Source organism: Dipodomys spectabilis, unplaced genomic scaffold, assembly GCF_019054845.1.
Source record: "Dipodomys spectabilis isolate Male_0828 unplaced genomic scaffold, ASM1905484v1 ptg000118l, whole genome shotgun sequence".
NCBI lineage: Eukaryota > Metazoa > Chordata > Mammalia > Rodentia > Heteromyidae > Dipodomys > Dipodomys spectabilis.
In genome coordinates, this window is record NW_024870795.1 from 5053633 (window position 1) to 5071011 (window position 17379).

Sequence of the window (17379 nt, forward strand, 5' to 3'; positions counted from 1 at the left end):
TATATACATATACTTAACAATCATATGTTATATATGCAATGCCCTGTTGAATGAATTCAGCATATATAAAATTTGTATCCATGACTTACAGGATTCCTATAGAGCCTGGCATGATCATCCCAGATACTGAGAGGCAGAAGTCAGGAAGATGGAAGTTTGAGGCCCACCCAGGGAAAAAAAGTGAGACCCTCCATCTCAACAACGACAGGCGTGAGGGAAGTATGTAGTACCTGGGGGGGAGAGGGGGAACTCTGTCAGGCATAGATAAAAAGATGGAGGCCCTAGGAAAAACACAAGAACCTACCTGAAAAAATCACTAAGTCAAAAAGGGCTGGGGGTGTGATCTGAGTGTAGAGCATCTGCCTAGCAAGTGTGAAGTCCTGGATTCAAACCTTAGCACTACCAAAAAACAAAGCAAAAAAATCCAGGGCCAGTGTGATTTGAACACCATAAAACATATACATTTATAGAAACTCCATATGATGCTCCATAATTTTTATGTGTCATTAAAGGAAAAATTCAAGGAAAATCATGATTGTAAGAATAACCAGCAGCCAAATGGCCCTCTCCTTGTCCCTGGCCTTCTGCAGTATTAGAGCTGGAGTGGAGCAACAGCACCCCCTGCAGGAGAAAGGCCTTCCCTCGAAGAGTTAGAAAGCCAGGAGCAGAGAAGAGGCTACTGGAAGGCAGGCAAAGGTAGGAGACAGACACACAGAGATGAGGAGTAATTACAAAGAGGCTAGGATGGAGGCAGGGACCCCACCATGTTTAATGTGGCAGTAGATAAGTCAGCCCCTTCCTACCGCATTCCTCCCCAGCTTTGAGATATCTGTGCATCTCCATCCCTTATATACTGGACAGCAGAGACTAGTGAGTTTTCTGTGTCTTTAACAGAAGGCAAGCATAATAAATGAAAGTATTCTGGCAAAGAAAACCCTAGGTTTGTTTTCGCCAGGTGAGGCCAGGCTGTGCATGGCTCATCAATCTTCCCTCCTAACCTGCTTTGTGCTGTCTTAGTTCTGCTTCCTGCTAGAATGGAGTTTGGCTTTCTAATAGCATCTGGTGTCTGCAGGGTGTCCCCAAACATTAGTGATAATGAGTTGGAAGAGGCACAGTTGGCAGCCTTGGGACACCAACACCAGATGTCAGGCCTTCCCAAGTGTCCCTCTGAGGACACACTGCAGTCAGAGCACAGGCCAAGAGTTGGGCCAGGCCACAGCTCTGGAAGGTCCAGGAAGTCTGTCTGTGCCAGGTCCTGGAGTGGGTGCTGAGAAGACAGGGCCTTTCTTGTGGGTGGCACTGTTGTAACTGAGGGGTACCAGGGCAGAAGTAGCACTGACTCAATGAAGTTGGTTATCCTCCCATTAAATCTGGGAAGCAGAATGGCAACCCGGTCTCCAACAGACAGGGTTGCCAGAGCTCAGGCTTTTGATTTTAAAAGAAGCAAGCAAGCCTCTCCCATACCAAGTGGCCTTCGAACAAAATGAGAGAATCTAGGGGGCTTGGAATCAAAGTAGGGACTTGGAAACAAACCATGAGATCGTCTGACTTCCCAAGCCTGGCAGGGCGGTGCCCGTGCTGGGGGGTGGCTGGTCCACTCCAGGGGACGCAGCCTGCTCCCCTGGGCTGAGTCTTTGTCTAGAGGCCTCAGAACTCCCCTGCCACAGAGCCACCCCTGGCTAGAACTAACGGAAGAAAGCTTGGCAGGAACCAGGGTTCCCGGGATCGACAGATGGGGAAGTATTTCCTCCAACTCCACCTCCTCCCTGCCCGAGGCCCTCGTCCAAGCACTCTCCAGAAAAACCACTCCTGCGCCAGGCAGAGCCAGCAGAGGGCTGCGGCCTCCTCGCCCCGCAGAACTTCCTCCTCTCACGACCCCAAAAAGGGCCTCTGGTGACTGCCTGGAGCGCAGGAGGAAGCCTGGGCGTCCATGCCAGCTGCACGTGGCATGAAGTAGGAAATTCGAATGAATCCTCAGGAGGGAAGAGAGGCCGACTTCCTTGTGCTAGATGATGCCTGAGACACCGCAGGGCAGAGGTGGGTGAGGATGCCAGCTGCGGCCCTGTCGGGGTCTTCCTCCCCGCTGACCGAGGCCCTGGTGGCCCCGAGGCTACTCTACCCCGGACCCGCCTCCTCCACCCCGGCCCCGCCCCTTAAAGTTCCCGCCTCCTCCACCCCGGCCCCGCCCCTGCAAGTCCCCGCCCCCTCCGCCCGGCCCCGCCCCTGTAAGTCCCCGCCTCCTCTACCTAGGCCCCGCCCCCTAAAGTTCCGCCTCCTCTACCCCGGCCCCGCCCCCACCACGTGGGTCTTCACAACCTGGTTAGCCTCTAGCGCCTGGTGAGACCCGCGTCTGCCGCGGCCGCAGCCCCGCCGGGGCCCCGCCCCTCACCAGCGCAGACCCCCCGCCCATCTCCTGCCACGGCCCCGCCCAGGCCGCCCCGTGGCCGCGCCCATCTCCGGCCGCAGTCCCGCCCATCTCACCCCATGGCTCCGCCCCTGGCCCGTCCGGGCCCGTTAGTTGGTGCCCGGCCTCCGGCGGAGCCGCCACCATGGGTCGGGCCCGGCCGGGCGAACGCGGGCCCCGCAGCCCGGGCCCCGCCGCGCCGCCCCCGCCTCCGCCCGCACGCCGCTGCGCGCGCGCCCTGGCGCTGCTCGGGGCCCTGCTGGCCGCCGCCGCCGCCGCCGCCGCCGCCCGGGTCTTTGCCCGGCTCGCCGAGGCCCAGGCGGCCGCGCGGCAGGTCGGGCCGGGCGGGGATGGGGCGCCGCGGGCGGGGGTGGGGCCGGAGGAGGAGGCGGGAAGGAAAGGCAGAGCAGGAAACTTGGAGGGACGCTGGGCGGCGGCGGAAGACTGGCCTGGACAGACCTGCGGGGCACCGCGGGGACGGTGCCGGGGACGGTGACCGCAGACAAAGGCGGAGGGTGCAGCCGGGCCGCAGACCCTGCCCGGGAGCTGGGGGGCGGCCTGTGCGCGCGACGGCCCGATGGAGGGGTGGGGATGGGACGGTGAAGGCAGAGTGAAGCCGGGGGGGCTGAGAGCGCCGGGGAGGGGGGGCAGAGGGGCCCTTCAGAGCTGACGTTTGATCAGACGGGCTGGGAGGTGTGGGGGAGACTCGGGGACCCTTCAGAGCTGACGTTTGATCAGACGGGCTGGGAGGTGTGGGGGAGACTCGGGGACCCTTCAGAGCTGACGTTTGATCAGACGGGCTGGGAGGTGTGGGGGAGACTCGGGGACCCTTCAGAGCTGACGTTTGATCAGAAGGGCTGGGAGGTGTGGGGGAGACTCGGGAAGACGGTGGCGGGAGCTGCTGGGGACCTGGAGAGTGTGGCAGCTCTCTGGTGCTCAGCCCAGCCACTTTGTCCCATCAGGAATCTGCGCTGAGGGCCCTGGGGACCGATGGCCTCTTTCTCTTTTCCTCACTGGACGCCGACCAGGATATGTACATCAGCCCCGAGGAGTTCAAACCCATCGCAGAGAAGCTGACAGGTAGCAGAGAGGCTGGGGACCAGGGGAGTGGGGTGGTGTTCCACAGCTGCACTAGCAGGGCCTTGGGGCCCCTGCTGGGACAGGACGGGTGAGATGCTACAGCTCCCAGTGTGTTTTCTCACACTTCCCGTTTCCCCCCCCCCCTTGGTCCTGGGACTTGAACTCTTGGCCTGGGTGCTGTCCCTGAGCTTCTTTGGCTCAAGGCTAGTGCTCTACCACTTGACCCACAACTCCACGTCTGGCCTTTTCTGAGTTTATTGGAGATATGAGTTTCACAGACATTCCTGCCGGGGCTGGCTTCAAACTGTGATCCTCAGATCTCAGCCTCCTGAGTAGCTAGGATTACAGGCGTGAAGCACTGGTGCCTGACTCTCACACTTTTCTGAATAATGCCCCGTCTGCCAGCCACTGTCATTAGGTACTTCCTGGAGCTCTCTCCTTAAACCTCATGACAGCTCAGGGAGATGGACCCTGTTCCCAGAGTTTGGCATATTAAACTCACAGGCACTGTGACAAAAAAACGTTCGTTATGTATGCCCAAACTGGAGAGCCCAGGTTAGAATAGGTATGAGGATTAGAGGAGGTGGATGTAAAGCCACCACAGGTAACTTTGTCAGGGGTGTCAGGGAGAGAGGAGCCACAGCTGCGTGTGGTGACCTACAGCTGTCTGCTCAGGTGCTGTCAGATCCCTATCCCTACTTGCTATTTTTGCCTTTTCCTAATCTATTTTTTCTTTTTAAGATGAGAGGTTAAAGAAAGGTTCTAAAAGTATAATATGGGCTGGGAAGGTGGCTCAGTGGTAGAGTGCTTGCCTTGCATGCTTTAGACCCTGGGTTCGATTCCTCAGCACCACATAAGCAAAATGAAAAAAGCCGGAAGTGGTGCTGTGGCTCAAATGGTAGAGTGCTCGCCTTGAGCTGAAGAGCTGAGGGACAGTGCCCAAGCCCAGAGTTCAGGCCCCACGACTGGACCCCCCCCAAAAAAAAGTATAATATGCTTCTCTCTCCCTAGCCACACCCACCCCCCTACCCGAAGTCTGCATTGCCAACCCTCCAACCTCTTAGGATATTTTTGAACTTAGGACCTTGGCATACCGATCACCTGGTTGAAGTCAGTCAGTCAATCGATGGAAGATATAGGAGAAAGGTTCCAATTTCTCTCCGGACAGAAGTAGCACAACATCATAGTGGGCTTGTTATGTTTCAGGGATGTGCAGGGAAGTTGGCCACTAGCTACCTGGTGACCTGAAGTTGCTGCCAGAGGGGGAAGGTCAGATGAAGATGCAAATTAGCTGTAGTAACGTGTATCAGCAGTAGGTAGTTCTGTCAGTCACGCTGACATTGCTTTTGATTCTTACACTGCATTTGCTTCTCTAAGTCCCTGATGGCCAGAGAGCTAGCATTCCCTCATAATGATAAGTCAGCAAAGCCTGCTGGAGTTGAGGGCACTTTTAATTCACAGGGAGAAAGAATACTTTATTGCTTCTAGTCTGTGAGTATAAAAGGGACCATGTTTTGGGAAATTAGAGGACAACAAATTCAAAGCAAGCAAGAGAAACAAATGGCTGTGTGTAGTTGATAGAGCTATGCGTATGTCTGCTTTATATCTTAAAATTCTTTTTTGGGTTTTTTTTGGGGGGGGTCTGGTCGTGGGGCCTGAACTCTGGACCTGGGTGCTGTCCCTCAGCTCTTCAGCTCAAGGCTAGCGCTCTACCACTTGAGCCACAGTGCCACTTCCGGCTTTTTTCTTTTTTGTTTATGTGGTACAAATCGAACCCAGGGCCTCATGCATGCAAGGCAAGTGCTCTACCACTGAGCCACCTTCCCAGCCCAATATATCTTAAAATTCTTACAAGTGTTATTTACAGTAAGGGAAATAATACTTTTTTTTTTTTTTCAGTTGTGGGCCTTGAACTCTGAGCCTGGGCACTGCTCAAGGCTTGAGCTCTACCACTTTGAGCCACAGCACCACTTATGGTTTTCTGGTGGTTAATTGAAGAGAAGAATCTCATAGACTTTCCTGCCCAGGCTGGCTTTGAACTGCAATCCTCAGATCTCAGCCACCTGAATAGCTAGGATTAAAGGTGAGAGCCACCTGCATCCAGCTGGAATACTTCTTATTTTAAAACCAAAGGGCTAGGATAGACAGTGTTTCAGGCTATATCTCAGCTACTTGGAAGACAGAGATCCAGATCACAGATCCTACCCCAGCAACCTTTTTGCCTACCTTAGCAAAAAGTTGCAACTGAGTGCCTGTCATCTTAACTATTAGGGAGGCAGAATCAAGGACCAGACTGACCCAGGCAAAAAGTGTAATACACTACCTGAAAAATAAAACAAAAAGAGCTGGAGGCATGGCTCAGGTGGTAAAGCTCCTGCCTAGCAAGTGCCAAGCCCTGAGTTCAAACCCTAGTACCACACACACACATACACATACACACACACAGAGTTCCCGACTCACAACCTGATGGCCCCCACTCAGTAGGTCTGAGGTGGGATCTGGGCAGCTGTGTTCTGAAGTGGTGATCTGTGTGTTTCTGTGACTGCCTGAGAGCCAGCTCTGATGTACACATTCCCGGCTGCCAGCTGTCAGGGCCACCAAAGGCTAGGAACCCTCTGCACACTTCACAGCCCTGGGTCAGCAGGTGGGCCAGGCCTCCCCCTTGCTGCGTCCTGCCACAGGTGTCCGTAGCCAATCATCACTTTGGGTTTTGTGTTGTTGTTGTTTTTGCCAATCCTGGGGTTTGACCTCAAGGCCTGGGCCCTGTCCCTGAGCTTCTTTTGCTCAAGGCTAGCACTCTCCCTTTTGAGCCATAGCATCCCTTCTGTCTTTTTCTGTGTATGTGGTGCTGAGGAATTGAACCTGGGGCTTCATGCATGCTAGGCAGACACTACCACTCAGCCACCTTCCCAGCCCTGTAGCCATCACTTTGGAAGTTGACTTCTTTCTCCTTCCATGCTGGATGATGGCAGGCGTGGCCCGTATCTGAGCAGAGGATCTGAGAAGCCAAGTTCAGCCACTGCCAGTCCCACACTCCTATTCAAGGAGAGCCAAGCTACCCAGAAGAGCAGGGGGCAGTGCGTCCATGACACCAAAGAGAGCCTGGCTCTCCTTTTGCTTTTTTTTTTTTTTTTGCCGGTCATGGGGCCTGAACTCTGGGTCTGGGCGCTGTCCCTTAGCTCTTCAGCTCAAGGCTAGTGCTCTACCACTGGAGCCACAGTGCCACTTCCAGCTTTTTCTGTTTATGTGGTGCTGAGGAATCGAACCCAGGGCTTCATGCTTGCAAGGCAAGCACTCTACCACTGAGCCACCTTCCCAGCCCCTCCTTTTGCTTTTGGTCTTTACTCTGATGCCCTTGACTGAGTTCCTTACAGACCCAAGACCCAGAGGAGGATTGTGACAGATCTGAGCGTAGAGCAAAACAGCTCCTTCCCCACCCCTGCCTGGCTGCGTGACCTTGGAGACGTGACTTCACCTCTTGGAGGCTCCATCCCTCACTTGTAAAATGGAGTTGGCCATGAGATTTGCCACTGGGCCGGGTGAATGTGCAGTGCCATGCGCTGTGGGCCCAGCGTGTGGTGACGGGGAGGCCCCGCTCCGTCGTCGTGGCTGCCCTGGGAGAAGCCAGGCCTAAGCCCGCAGCAGGACGTCTCCAGCCCTCTGTGTCCTGTAGGGTCAACTCCTGCAGCCAGCTACGAAGATGAGGAGCTGCCCGCTGACCCTGGCGAGGAGACGCTCATCATAGAGGCCCGCTTCCAGCCTCTGCTCCCCGAGACGATGACCAAGAGCAAAGACGGCTTCCTAGGGGTGAGTCATACCTTGCTCCGGACTCACCCCTAGGAACCCGTATGTGTGGCCCCCTTCCTCTTTCCTTCCTTGGGGTGCTGGCTGTGCCAAGAGTGTGATTCGGACCTGCTGGGCGGATTCCCAGGCTAATGGGAGAGCAGGAGAGACGCACAAGCCCCTCCCCAAGATGGGGAGTGGGGGGGGCGGGGAGGGGGGGAGTGCTTCCTGCGAGAAGGGACACCCAGCAGATCCTACTCACGGGGTTGGAGGAAAGAGCAAGTGTGGGGCGGGTTGGCACTGCCGTGCCCACTTGCAGTGGTTACCTCTCCTGCCCGCCATGTCTCCAAGCCTCTAGCACCTGCCAGCTGCCTGACAGATGCTCTGGTGAGCCGCAGTAAGCTGACCTGAGGCGCAGGGTAGAGTCCCCAAGGAGGGAAGAGCGCCTCCCCCACGGGGGGGGGGGGGCAGCTGTGGACAGTCTGAACCGGTCCCACCCTGCCCATGGTCTGCACTCTCTCCTGCTTGCTCTAGGCCATCCTGACCACCACCCGGCTTTGCCTTGGCAGCAGCAAGACACCATGGTGGGCTGTGAAATGGCCTCTGTCATTAGCGTGTCTCCACTGGCAGCGGGGAGCCGGGGCAGCACGGGGGAGATGGGGACAACAGGCCAGTCTCTAGGGTGGGAGAAGGCAGCCCAGAGGATGCTGGGAGAGAAGGGGCAGGGTGCAGCTGCTGCCGGGGAGCAGGCCAGGGAGAGTGGGTGGCTCAGCTGCTGGCTGGTGACCCGGGCATGTGGGCCGCTGGCCCAGATGGGGACTGTGGAAGGGAAGCATGTCTGGCGGGCACAGGGAGACCCCGTGAGGTTCCTAGGCGGGGGGGGGGGGGGGCCCTGGAGGGAGGAATCCCGTGAGTGGATGGAAACTCAGTCTGACTCCCCTAGAAACATGTGGTTTGCAGGGTGGTGGGAGAGCAGGAGGGGAGCTGGAGGGCGGCCAGGCGCCTGTCACAGCCCTGCCTGCCCTGGAGCTCCTGCGGGTTGGGCAGCCTGTGAGCAGAGGGGTGGACAGCTCAGCTGCCCCCCCCACCCCGCGCACAGCCAGCCCCGCATTGAGAGCCTGCGGCTTGGTGAACCGCTGAGGCAGAAGCCAGAGCCCCCACACTCCTGTCCTGTTTTCCCCTCTAACAGGGTGGAGGGAGAGGGGGCTGTGCCTCGTGGGGTCTGAGCAACCTGAGGGGACAGGGCCAGCCGTCCTGGCAGCCCCCGTCTGCGCCCTGTAAGGACAGCTGGGTGCTGGGGCTCTTCACCCCAGATGCATGCACGATCCTGCAGCTTCTGACCCTGCTCGCTCCTGCCGCGAGCTCAGGCAGTGGAAGGCTAGGGAAGGCCTTTGTCCAGATGTATGGCAAGAAGGTGACACGGGCAGGACCCTCTGAAGCGGCCTTCCTTCCCCTTCCTGTCAGCCCCCCACTGTGACTGTACACATCTCACCCCAGGGATGGCTGCTCCTCCTTGTCAGCCTAGCCCCAGACCCACGCTGATCTGGTTAGGAGGGTTGGGGGCGCAGGGCGTGGAAAGCGAGGCTGATGGAGGATGAGGCTGCCTGGGACCTGGCAGAGGCCCTGTCTGAGCCCCAGGCTCCACACCCGTTCCAGTCCCGGGTGGCCCCTCCAGCTCCCTCCCTGCCCTGAGCCTGGCCGGGCCTTGCTGGCAGGCTGCTGGGCCTCGCTTCCCCGGTGTCTGGAAGGGCGAGTTGAACCTCTGTCCAAACTTGTGATGGCCACTGGGGCAGGCGCCTCTCGGGGCTCCCTCTGCCTAGGATCCAGCTAGGGCTGTGAGGAGACCCCACAAAGGACAAGACCCCGCAGCGGAGGCCCCAGTGCCCAGAGCCTCGGTCTTCCCTGCCCCAGGTCTCCCGCTTTGCCCTGTCCGGCCTCCGCAACTGGACCACAGCAGCCTTGCCAAGTGCAGTGTTTGCCGCCCGCCACTTCCGGCCCTTCCTTCCCCCGCGAGGCCAGGAGCTGGGCGAGCCCTGGTGGATCATCCCCAGCGAGCTGAGCGTCTTCACCGGCTACTTGTCCAACAACCGCTTCTACCCTCCGCCCCCCAAGGGCAAGGAGGTAAGGCCCCAGACCCAGAGCCCTGTCCCAGTGCCAGGCCCCTGCCCACCTGCACCCCCGTGCCAGGCCTGCCGCACCGGCTCACCTGACCTCCCCCACTGCCGGGAAAACCTGACTGAGTCTCCACTGCTGTCCCTGATCCAGGTCATCATCCACCGGCTCCTGAGCATGTTCCACCCCAGGCCCTTCGTGAAGACCCGCTTTGCCCCGCAGGGCGCTGTGGCCTGCCTGACAGCCACCAGCGACTCCTACTACACCGTGGTGTTCCGGTGAGTGCCCACCCCAGGCCTAGCCCCGCCCCTCCCACCCTGTGAACTCAGGCTCTGAACCTCAGTTTCCCCACCGGTGGATCTGGGTGGAGATGACCTCCTCCCAGAACAGGTGAGGATTCAGTGGGAACTCTGGAGCTCGCTTGGCCCGGGGCTGGCACCCAGTCCACAGAGGACACTGGTCACACACAGCAGAAGTGGGGAGCTCAGGGTGAGGCTTCCCAAAACGACAGCACACAGACCGTCCTTGAAGGGTGGTGGCATCCAGAGGGGCTCATGCGCTCTCCCTGCCCCCACCTTTTCTCTTACCCTACTCTTCCTTCCCCCGCTCCCCCCCCCAGAAGTCAGTCTGGCCAAAGCTCCAGGCTTTGGGGGAGAGGAGGGGAGCTCCAGCTTAGCTGACTCTGTTCCGCAGGATCCACGCCGAGTTCCAGCTCAGTGAGCCTCCCGACTTCCCCTTCTGGTTCTCGCCGGGCCAGTTCACCGGCCATATCATCCTCTCCAAAGACGCCACCCATGTCCGCGACTTCCGGCTCTTCGTGCCAAATCACAGGTGCAGCGGGTCCCATCCAAACTCCGAGGGCTCAGAAGCAGCCCCTGCCGACCAGGGCCAGCTTCCGCTGTGAGGCAGGCTGAGGGTGACACTGTCACCTGGCCACCATCTCCCAGTCCCTCACTAGGCTTGTCCTCCCGCTTGGGACGCAACATGGAAGCCACGAGGCCCTCCCTCAGGCTAGCCTCCGGCCTTCCCATAACAGGCAGACCCAAACCACAGTGGCTCCTGCCACTGACGGAAGGCCCTGCTAGTGTCCAGGAAAGCCTCCTAGAGGAAATGACACCAAGCAGAAACCCAGGGAGGCGAGGGAGCGGTGCATGCCAGGGCCTGAGGGCAGACTTCCTGCGCCACTGCGCGTGGGAGGGGTTTCTGGCACTGTGCCAGCCACTTGCTTGCACACTTGTTCAGGGTGAGCCACCTGTTGGGGCAGCATGGGGACCCGGGAGGGTCTGGCTTCAAAAGATCCCTTCTTGACAGCAGTGGACACTCCGGAGGCCTGAGTGGTGTGTGTATGGATGAGACTTGGGCTGGGAGCTCAGATGCCCTAGCGAGTCCTGGCCCTGGCAGTAATGGGTAGTGTGGCCAGTTTCCTCATCCTGGGCAGGAGTAGAGAGCTAGGGCGGCCTGGAAGATAACACGTCTCTAGCAGTGGGAGTGGCTTTTCTCCTCCTTGGAGTCCTAGGGCAGAGACATAGCTACAGGAAGGCTGAGGAGGATGCATAGCTTTGCCCCACCTCCCCAGCAAGGAGCACCTGCTCCCATGGGCTGAGCCCACCCCAGGAAGGAGGCTGACCCCCACAGCGGCATACCTGCTCCAACGCAGGGTTGATGCCCTGGATAACCAGCAGAACCAGAGGTGTCACACCCCATAGACACCTGCCCTACATCTGAGCAGTTGGTCCTGGGGCGCCCCCCTGTGGCAGATCTTCAGATTATATTGACCAGGCCAGACTGCTTTCCTCCCACCGCCCTGTTCTGCCTCACACCAGGAACTATCTAATGCATTGACCATCTCTCGGCCTTGAAAGGGAAGGGTCATGGGAAGGACACAAGCCAAACCTTGAGAGCCCTTGGGAACCCCAAGACTGGCCCAGTGGCTTTGCTCTAGTGCCATCTGAAGTCTTGGCAGTCTTCCTCTGCAAAGTGGGATGGTTGCTGGGGCAAAGTTAGATGGAATCTGACACATGGCCAGTGGGCTTTGCTGTTGACATTGCCCTGCCCCGACTGTCCCCAGATCCCTGAATGTGGACATGGAGTGGCTGTATGGGGCCAGTGAGAGCAGCAGCATGGAGGTGGACATCGGCTACATTCCCCAGGTGAGCACTGGCAGTTCGGCTGCCAGTCCCTTTGGGGCCTCAGACTCTTCAGGCTCCCTGCCTCCCTAGAGTGGGTCTACTTCAAGGCCCCCAGGCCATCTCCAAGACACCCCTCACTGCTGATTCCCGCCCAGATGGAGCTGGAGGCCACAGGCCCCTCGGTGCCCTCTGTGATCCTGGATGAAGATGGGAACAGGATCGACAGCCGCCCACCCTCCGGGGAGCCACTGCAGTTTGTGTTTGAGGAGATCAAGTGGCAGCAGGAACTGAGCTGGGAGGAGGCTGCCCGGCGCCTGGAGGTGGCCATGTACCCCTTCAAGAAGGCAAGCCTGGGCAGGGGCGAAGGGTCAGGCTCTGAGGGGCTGAGGCTGGGTGCTGGGCCCACACAGGGCCAGCCTGCCCCATGGCTAACTCCTCTCTGCACCCAAGCCTGGAGGAGGCTCTGCCATACTCACACACACACACACTCTCACACACAAACACACACACATGCACACTCACACACACACGCACTCGCACCTATACACAGATTCACGTGTATAAATATGCACTACACATAGCCCCTGGACAGAGCCTTGGCCGCACACAGTAACTTTACTCCATCCTGACTTGGCTGTAGGTCACCTACCTGCCATTCACTGAGGCCTTCGACCGAGCCAGGGCCAAGAACACGCTGGTTCACTCGATCCTGCTGTGGGGGGCCCTGGACGACCAGTCGTGCTGAGGTGAGGGGAAACAGGTACTGAGCGGAGACTACCAGGACTCATTGCAGCATGAGGGATTCGGGCCACACGGGCTGGGGACACGAGTGAGGCTGGGGGGCTTCTATGCTGAGCCCAGAGGAAAGTGCCAGAAGAAAAGCCCCGCCATGTGGGTCAAGCACTTTGCTACTTTGCTGCTTGGCGTTCCCCTCCCTGAACCTGTTTTCTCCACAGTGAAAGGGAGCAGCATATTTTCCTGAGGTTGTGAAAATGAGTGTGAAAGTGAGCTGGACTCTAAGGCCGTTTCCACAAATGAGAGGAAGCAGGGCCGCAGGCTCTGCCATGCTCCTGACTCAGAAAACCCAGCTGGATGCAAAGCTCTTTGGGTGTCCAGTGGTAGGCACAAAGTTGAGTAGAACAGTGCCCCTGGCCCAGTTCAGTCATTCACAGGTCTGTGTCACACTCCTACAATCCCAGCTACTTGATAGGTAGAGATGGGAGGACGGGATATAGGGCTAGCCTCAACACGAAGGTTAGCCAGACCCTATCTCAAAGGGAAAGCTGAGACTGGAGGCTCGGCTTAACTCGTAGGCTTCAAACCATAACACTACCAGAGAGAAAAGAGAGAAAGAAAAAGGAAGGGAGAGGGGAAGAGAGGAAGGTGAGGATAAATCAGGTGCTGTGGCTCATGCCTATAATCTCAGCTACTCAGGAAAGCAGAGATGGGAGGATTACAGTCTGACCTCAGCCCAGGCAAAAGCAAGACCTTATCTGAAGAATAACTAAAGCAAAAAGGACTGGCGTTGTGGTAGAGCAGCTGCCTCGCAAGCTCAAGGCCCTGAGTTCAAACCCCAGTAGGCAAAAAACAACAACAACAAAAATACTGATTGGAACCCCCAGGAAGGCACACAGCCCTCTCACCCTTCGGGCTGGGCTCCCCTTACAGGTTCCGGGCGGACTCTCCGGGAGACCGTCCTGGAAAGTCCGCCCATCCTCGCCCTCCTCAACGAGAGCTTCATCAGCACCTGGTCCCTGGTGAAGGAGCTGGAGGACCTGCAGGTGAGCAGGGCGGGTGGGGAAGGAGCCTCTGGAGCCCCGGGGCAGTGCCGGGCTGGGGCGGCAGGGGTGTACCCGCTGCACTGTCCCCACAGAACAACCAGGAGAGCCCGACCCACAGGCAGCTGGCTGGCCTGCACCTGGAGAAGTACAGCTTCCCCGTGGAGATGATGATCTGCCTGCCCAATGGCACCGTGGTAGGCACCGTGGGCGCGGGGCGCAGTGGGGGCCGGCGGCGGGGGCGCACTGAGCTAGGACTGAGCTAGGCTCAGCCGGTGTGCGCCGCAGGGGAGCGCGCAGGGGAGCGGAGGGTGCGCAGGGCCTCCTTGGCTGTACTTCGGGCTGCCAGCCGTGAGGGCCAGTGTATGGCGTTCAGGGGTCCCAGGAACAGGGGAGATGGGAGGGAAGAGGAAAAGGAGGTGTTGGAAGCAGCAAGCCTCGGCTTAGGGAAGGTACTAGTGGGGTTCTGTGATCACAGCCCACCTGCCATCACCGCAGGGAGAGGCTGGTGGAAGGGACGGGGCCCCCGCGCCCCCCCCCCTCACCCGCCCGCCTCCCCCGCTCCTCCCAGGTCCACCACATCAACGCCAACCACTTCCTGGACATCACCTCCATGAAGCCCGAGGACATGGAGAACAATGTCTTCAGCTTCTCGTCCACCTTCGAGGACCCGTCCACGGCCACCTACATGCAGTTCCTCAAGGAGGGCCTGCGCCGGGGCCTGCCCCTCCTCCAGCCCTAGCGCCCCTGTGCGCTGCAGAGGGGGGACGGACACCCCGGCCCGGCCTCTCAGGCCCCGAGCCCAGTGGTCCTCAGCCCACTCCACACTCCACACCCTCCCTCTCCCTCCTCCCACGCTGCCATAGGATCTGGAGCCATCCCTGCCCCGTGGGGGGACCGATGAGCCACCACCTCCACCCTCACCAGCAGCCCTACCTAACCACCGGGCTCCCCTCAACACAAGCCCCGGGGTCACCTCCCTGGCCCTCACCGTCCAGTCACAGTCCAAGCCCTTGTGGGAGGAGGGGGCGAGAGGGGGAGAGCCCCTCCTGGCTGCCCCTCACCCGGCCCAGAGGCCACGAGCAAGCGCCGGCGCAGGGCGCCAGGCTGCCACAGCACTGTCTGTGTGGAGCCCCCACACCCCGCCCGGCGGCCTCCTGTGCCTGCTGTCCCCTGTCCCCAGCGCGGGTCACTCTCAGCTGGAGACAGCCTGTGCGGAGGCCTGCAGCCAGCGGAAGGGGGGGGGTAGCTGGGGGCTCCCAGACCCACTCAGCCGGCCAGGCCAGATGACAGGACACTGGGGTGGGGCTGTGAAACGGGCGAATCCCCGCCAGGGCCCAGCCACCCTAACACAGGGTCCTGGCAGGACAGATGCTGGTGCCCAGCCCGCAGACCTCCATAGACACAGCAGCCTCCCGGCACCCAGGCCAGCTTGGTGGCCGCTCCTGGGACCTTGTCCACACCCTGAGCCACTGACCAGGGCCAGTCTTTTCTACACATGCAGAGAAGTGTTTTTATGTGAACTATAGATATTTTTTTACAACCTATGTGCTGGAGAGAAAGCAGGGGGCGCGGCCTCCCCCGCAGCAGCCTCATGACGGCTGGGTCTGAAATCCTGCGCAGGCCCAGCTTGATGTCTTCGCAGCTGTGCGCAGGGGGACGCGCCTCTTCTCCTCCTCGCCCAGCTTTTTAAAAGCAGCTCTCCAGAAACCAGTTCCCTTCCTGGCAGAGGAGGAAGGCGGCGGGCAGACTTCCTAAGGCCCATCCAGCCTCACCCACCCATAGGGAGGAGCCCTGCCAGCCGCAGGAGGCCCCGAGCTGCTGGAGCTGCCGGCCTCAGTCTCAGAGGCGCGGGCTGCAAACCGGCTTGTGCCTGAGAAGTTGTCTTGGTTTGGGGTGTTTTCTTTGGCACCGTCCCTCTTCTCTCCCTGCCTGTTTTCTCCAAGGTGTCTGTGATCTTCAGATCAAGCAGGGCCAGGGAGCGCTGCCACGTGCTGTGCTGGGAGGTGGCACTTCCCCACCGCGGGGACAATGCCCAAGCCTCACCCAGCCCCCTTCATATCTTGTCCCCTGAGCCTCCAGCCTCAGCCTCAGCTGCCACCTGGCCTCTGGACCTCTGCTTGAAAGGAGCCCGGCCTCGAGATTCCACTTAGAGAGGCTTGCTTTCTGGATCTCCATTCCATGCCTGCCTGCCCTCAGCTGAGGACGCCTCGCTGCCCTCTTGCCACCCCTCTGCCACTTTCCTCCAACATGTCCGGTAATAAAACTGGAGCGTAGAGGGACTCGCATCTTTCCTTCAAGCAGCATGTTCAGTTCTGTCCTTCTGTTCTCTGACTTCCGTTGGATTGGCTAGGGAGAGTGGCAGGGCCAGATCTGAGCTGGAATGCCTCGGGATTATCTTGTCAGCAGAGGGCTTGAGTGACTTTCCTAAAATAAATCTGTGATAAGCCCAGGGGTAGAACTTGCTGTTTTGAGAATCTGGTGCTCTTGTACTGAGAGCAATCCTAAAGTTAAACCCAGTGGCTTGGAAGCAGAGCCCGAGACAGATATTAGGTGATTTGGGAAAAAAGTACCCTTTAGGGCTGGGAATGTGGCTCAGTGGTAGAGCGCTTGCCTTGCATGCCTGAGGCCCTGGGTTCCATTCCTCAGCACCACATAAGCAAAAAGAAAAAACCTGGAAGTGGCGCTGTGGCTTAAGTGGTAGAGCGCTAGCCTTGAGCTGAAGAGCTGAGGGACAGCGCCCAGGCCCAGAGTTCAGGCCCCACAACTGGACCCCCCCAAAAAAAAAGAAGAAAAAAGAAAAGTACACTTTAGAAAAGACCTGGAAGAGAAGGGTTGCGGCAGAAAACAGCAAGGGAAATTATTGAGCAAAGATGTCTCAACGCCTCGCTTTGGCCCGATCCACAGTGAAGGGTTCTGGAGCAAAAATGACCACTGCAGGGTCAAGCCAGCCTTTCCCTCCTCAGACCAATCAATCATTGGTCTGGAGAGGTAAAGAACATGCCTAGGCTGAGTTTACTCCCGGCAGGGATCTGAGTAGGGTGCGCAAACAGCATGGGCAGGCACAAGGATTTGCATAATCTGCCATTGCCCAGCACAGGAAAGTAACGACTGAGGGGCATTGTGCCATCCTAGAAAGGGTAGACCTGGAAATCAACCATCGCTGGGATGGATGACCTGCCCTCCAAGTCTCTGGCTAGGAGCAGTTACTTGACTTGTGGCATCCATTGCAAAACAAAACAGTCCAGTGCAAAATGAAAGTGCAATGAAATGCCCTTGTCAAGGCCAGGTATGATGGTGCGTGCCTATAATCACAGCTATTCAGGAAGATTGTAGAAACAAAAACAAAGAAAGAAAAAGCCGGGAGTTTGGCTCAAGTGGAAGATCACTTGTCTAGCAAGCTCTGGGTTCAAATCCTTATGCTGCTCACCAAAGAGAAATGATAGTGATGGTTTGGGCAGGGATAGGCCGTCCATATGACGGTGGTTCCTAAGATTATAACTAAGCCGAAAATGTTCCATCACTTAGTACTTTTACTGGACCTTGTCTATGCTTTGATGTTTAGATGGACAATACCATTGTGTTGCAGTTGCTATATTCAGTACAGAAATATGCTGGAAAGCTGGAACAATGGGTTCTACCACATCATCTAGGTCTGCATCCAAGAGATGATGTTCCTATAACAATGGAATCAACCAAAAGCATGTTTCTCAATGGACCCCCTAACACCAAGTGACACCATACCTGGTTTCAAGAGGGCCACAGCAGAGCAGGGGAGCAGGCTGGGGCTGTTCTGGGCGTGGGGCCCATTGTGACTGCACAGGCTGTTCACCCGCGCAGCCAGCCTGTGCTTGGCACATGGGGAGTCCAAGTTCTGAGACCGAGGAACCACAGCCAGAGCCAGCAGAGCCAGAGCCAGGCAAAGCCAGGTAGGAAGGCAGAGGAACCTGCCTCAGGTCCCAGATGCCAGAGATAAGGACAGTGAAGGTTTCAGCACTGGAGTGAGCCTGTGAGCCTGAAGAACAGTGCCATTAATCTAATCGACACACTGAATAGCTCTAATTGACATACTGTGGAGGTGTGAGACTGGCAG

General features: G+C 58.1%; 1 protein-coding gene across 2 annotated transcripts; it reads left to right on the forward strand.

Annotated features, from left to right (window-relative positions):
• The first annotated feature begins 2549 nt into the window (after positions 1-2549).
• On the forward strand, positions 2550-17197 carry Selenon (selenoprotein N). 2 transcript variants are annotated; one of them, XM_042688737.1, is made up of 13 exons: positions 2550-2738; positions 3367-3484; positions 7158-7291; positions 9179-9388; positions 9533-9657; positions 10073-10210; positions 11448-11529; positions 11664-11852; positions 12149-12254; positions 13177-13289; positions 13382-13483; positions 13858-14037; positions 17181-17197. In XM_042688737.1, exons 1-12 carry the CDS (start codon positions 2550-2552, stop codon positions 14026-14028), a joined length of 1677 nt encoding a protein of 558 aa, XP_042544671.1. In that variant the 3' UTR covers positions 14029-14037; positions 17181-17197. The 2 variants fall into 2 exon arrangements, with proteins under 2 accessions (XP_042544671.1, XP_042544670.1); XM_042688736.1 differs by lacking the exon at positions 17181-17197 and having other exon boundaries at positions 13858-15586.
• The last annotated feature ends 182 nt before the right edge of the window (positions 17198-17379 follow it).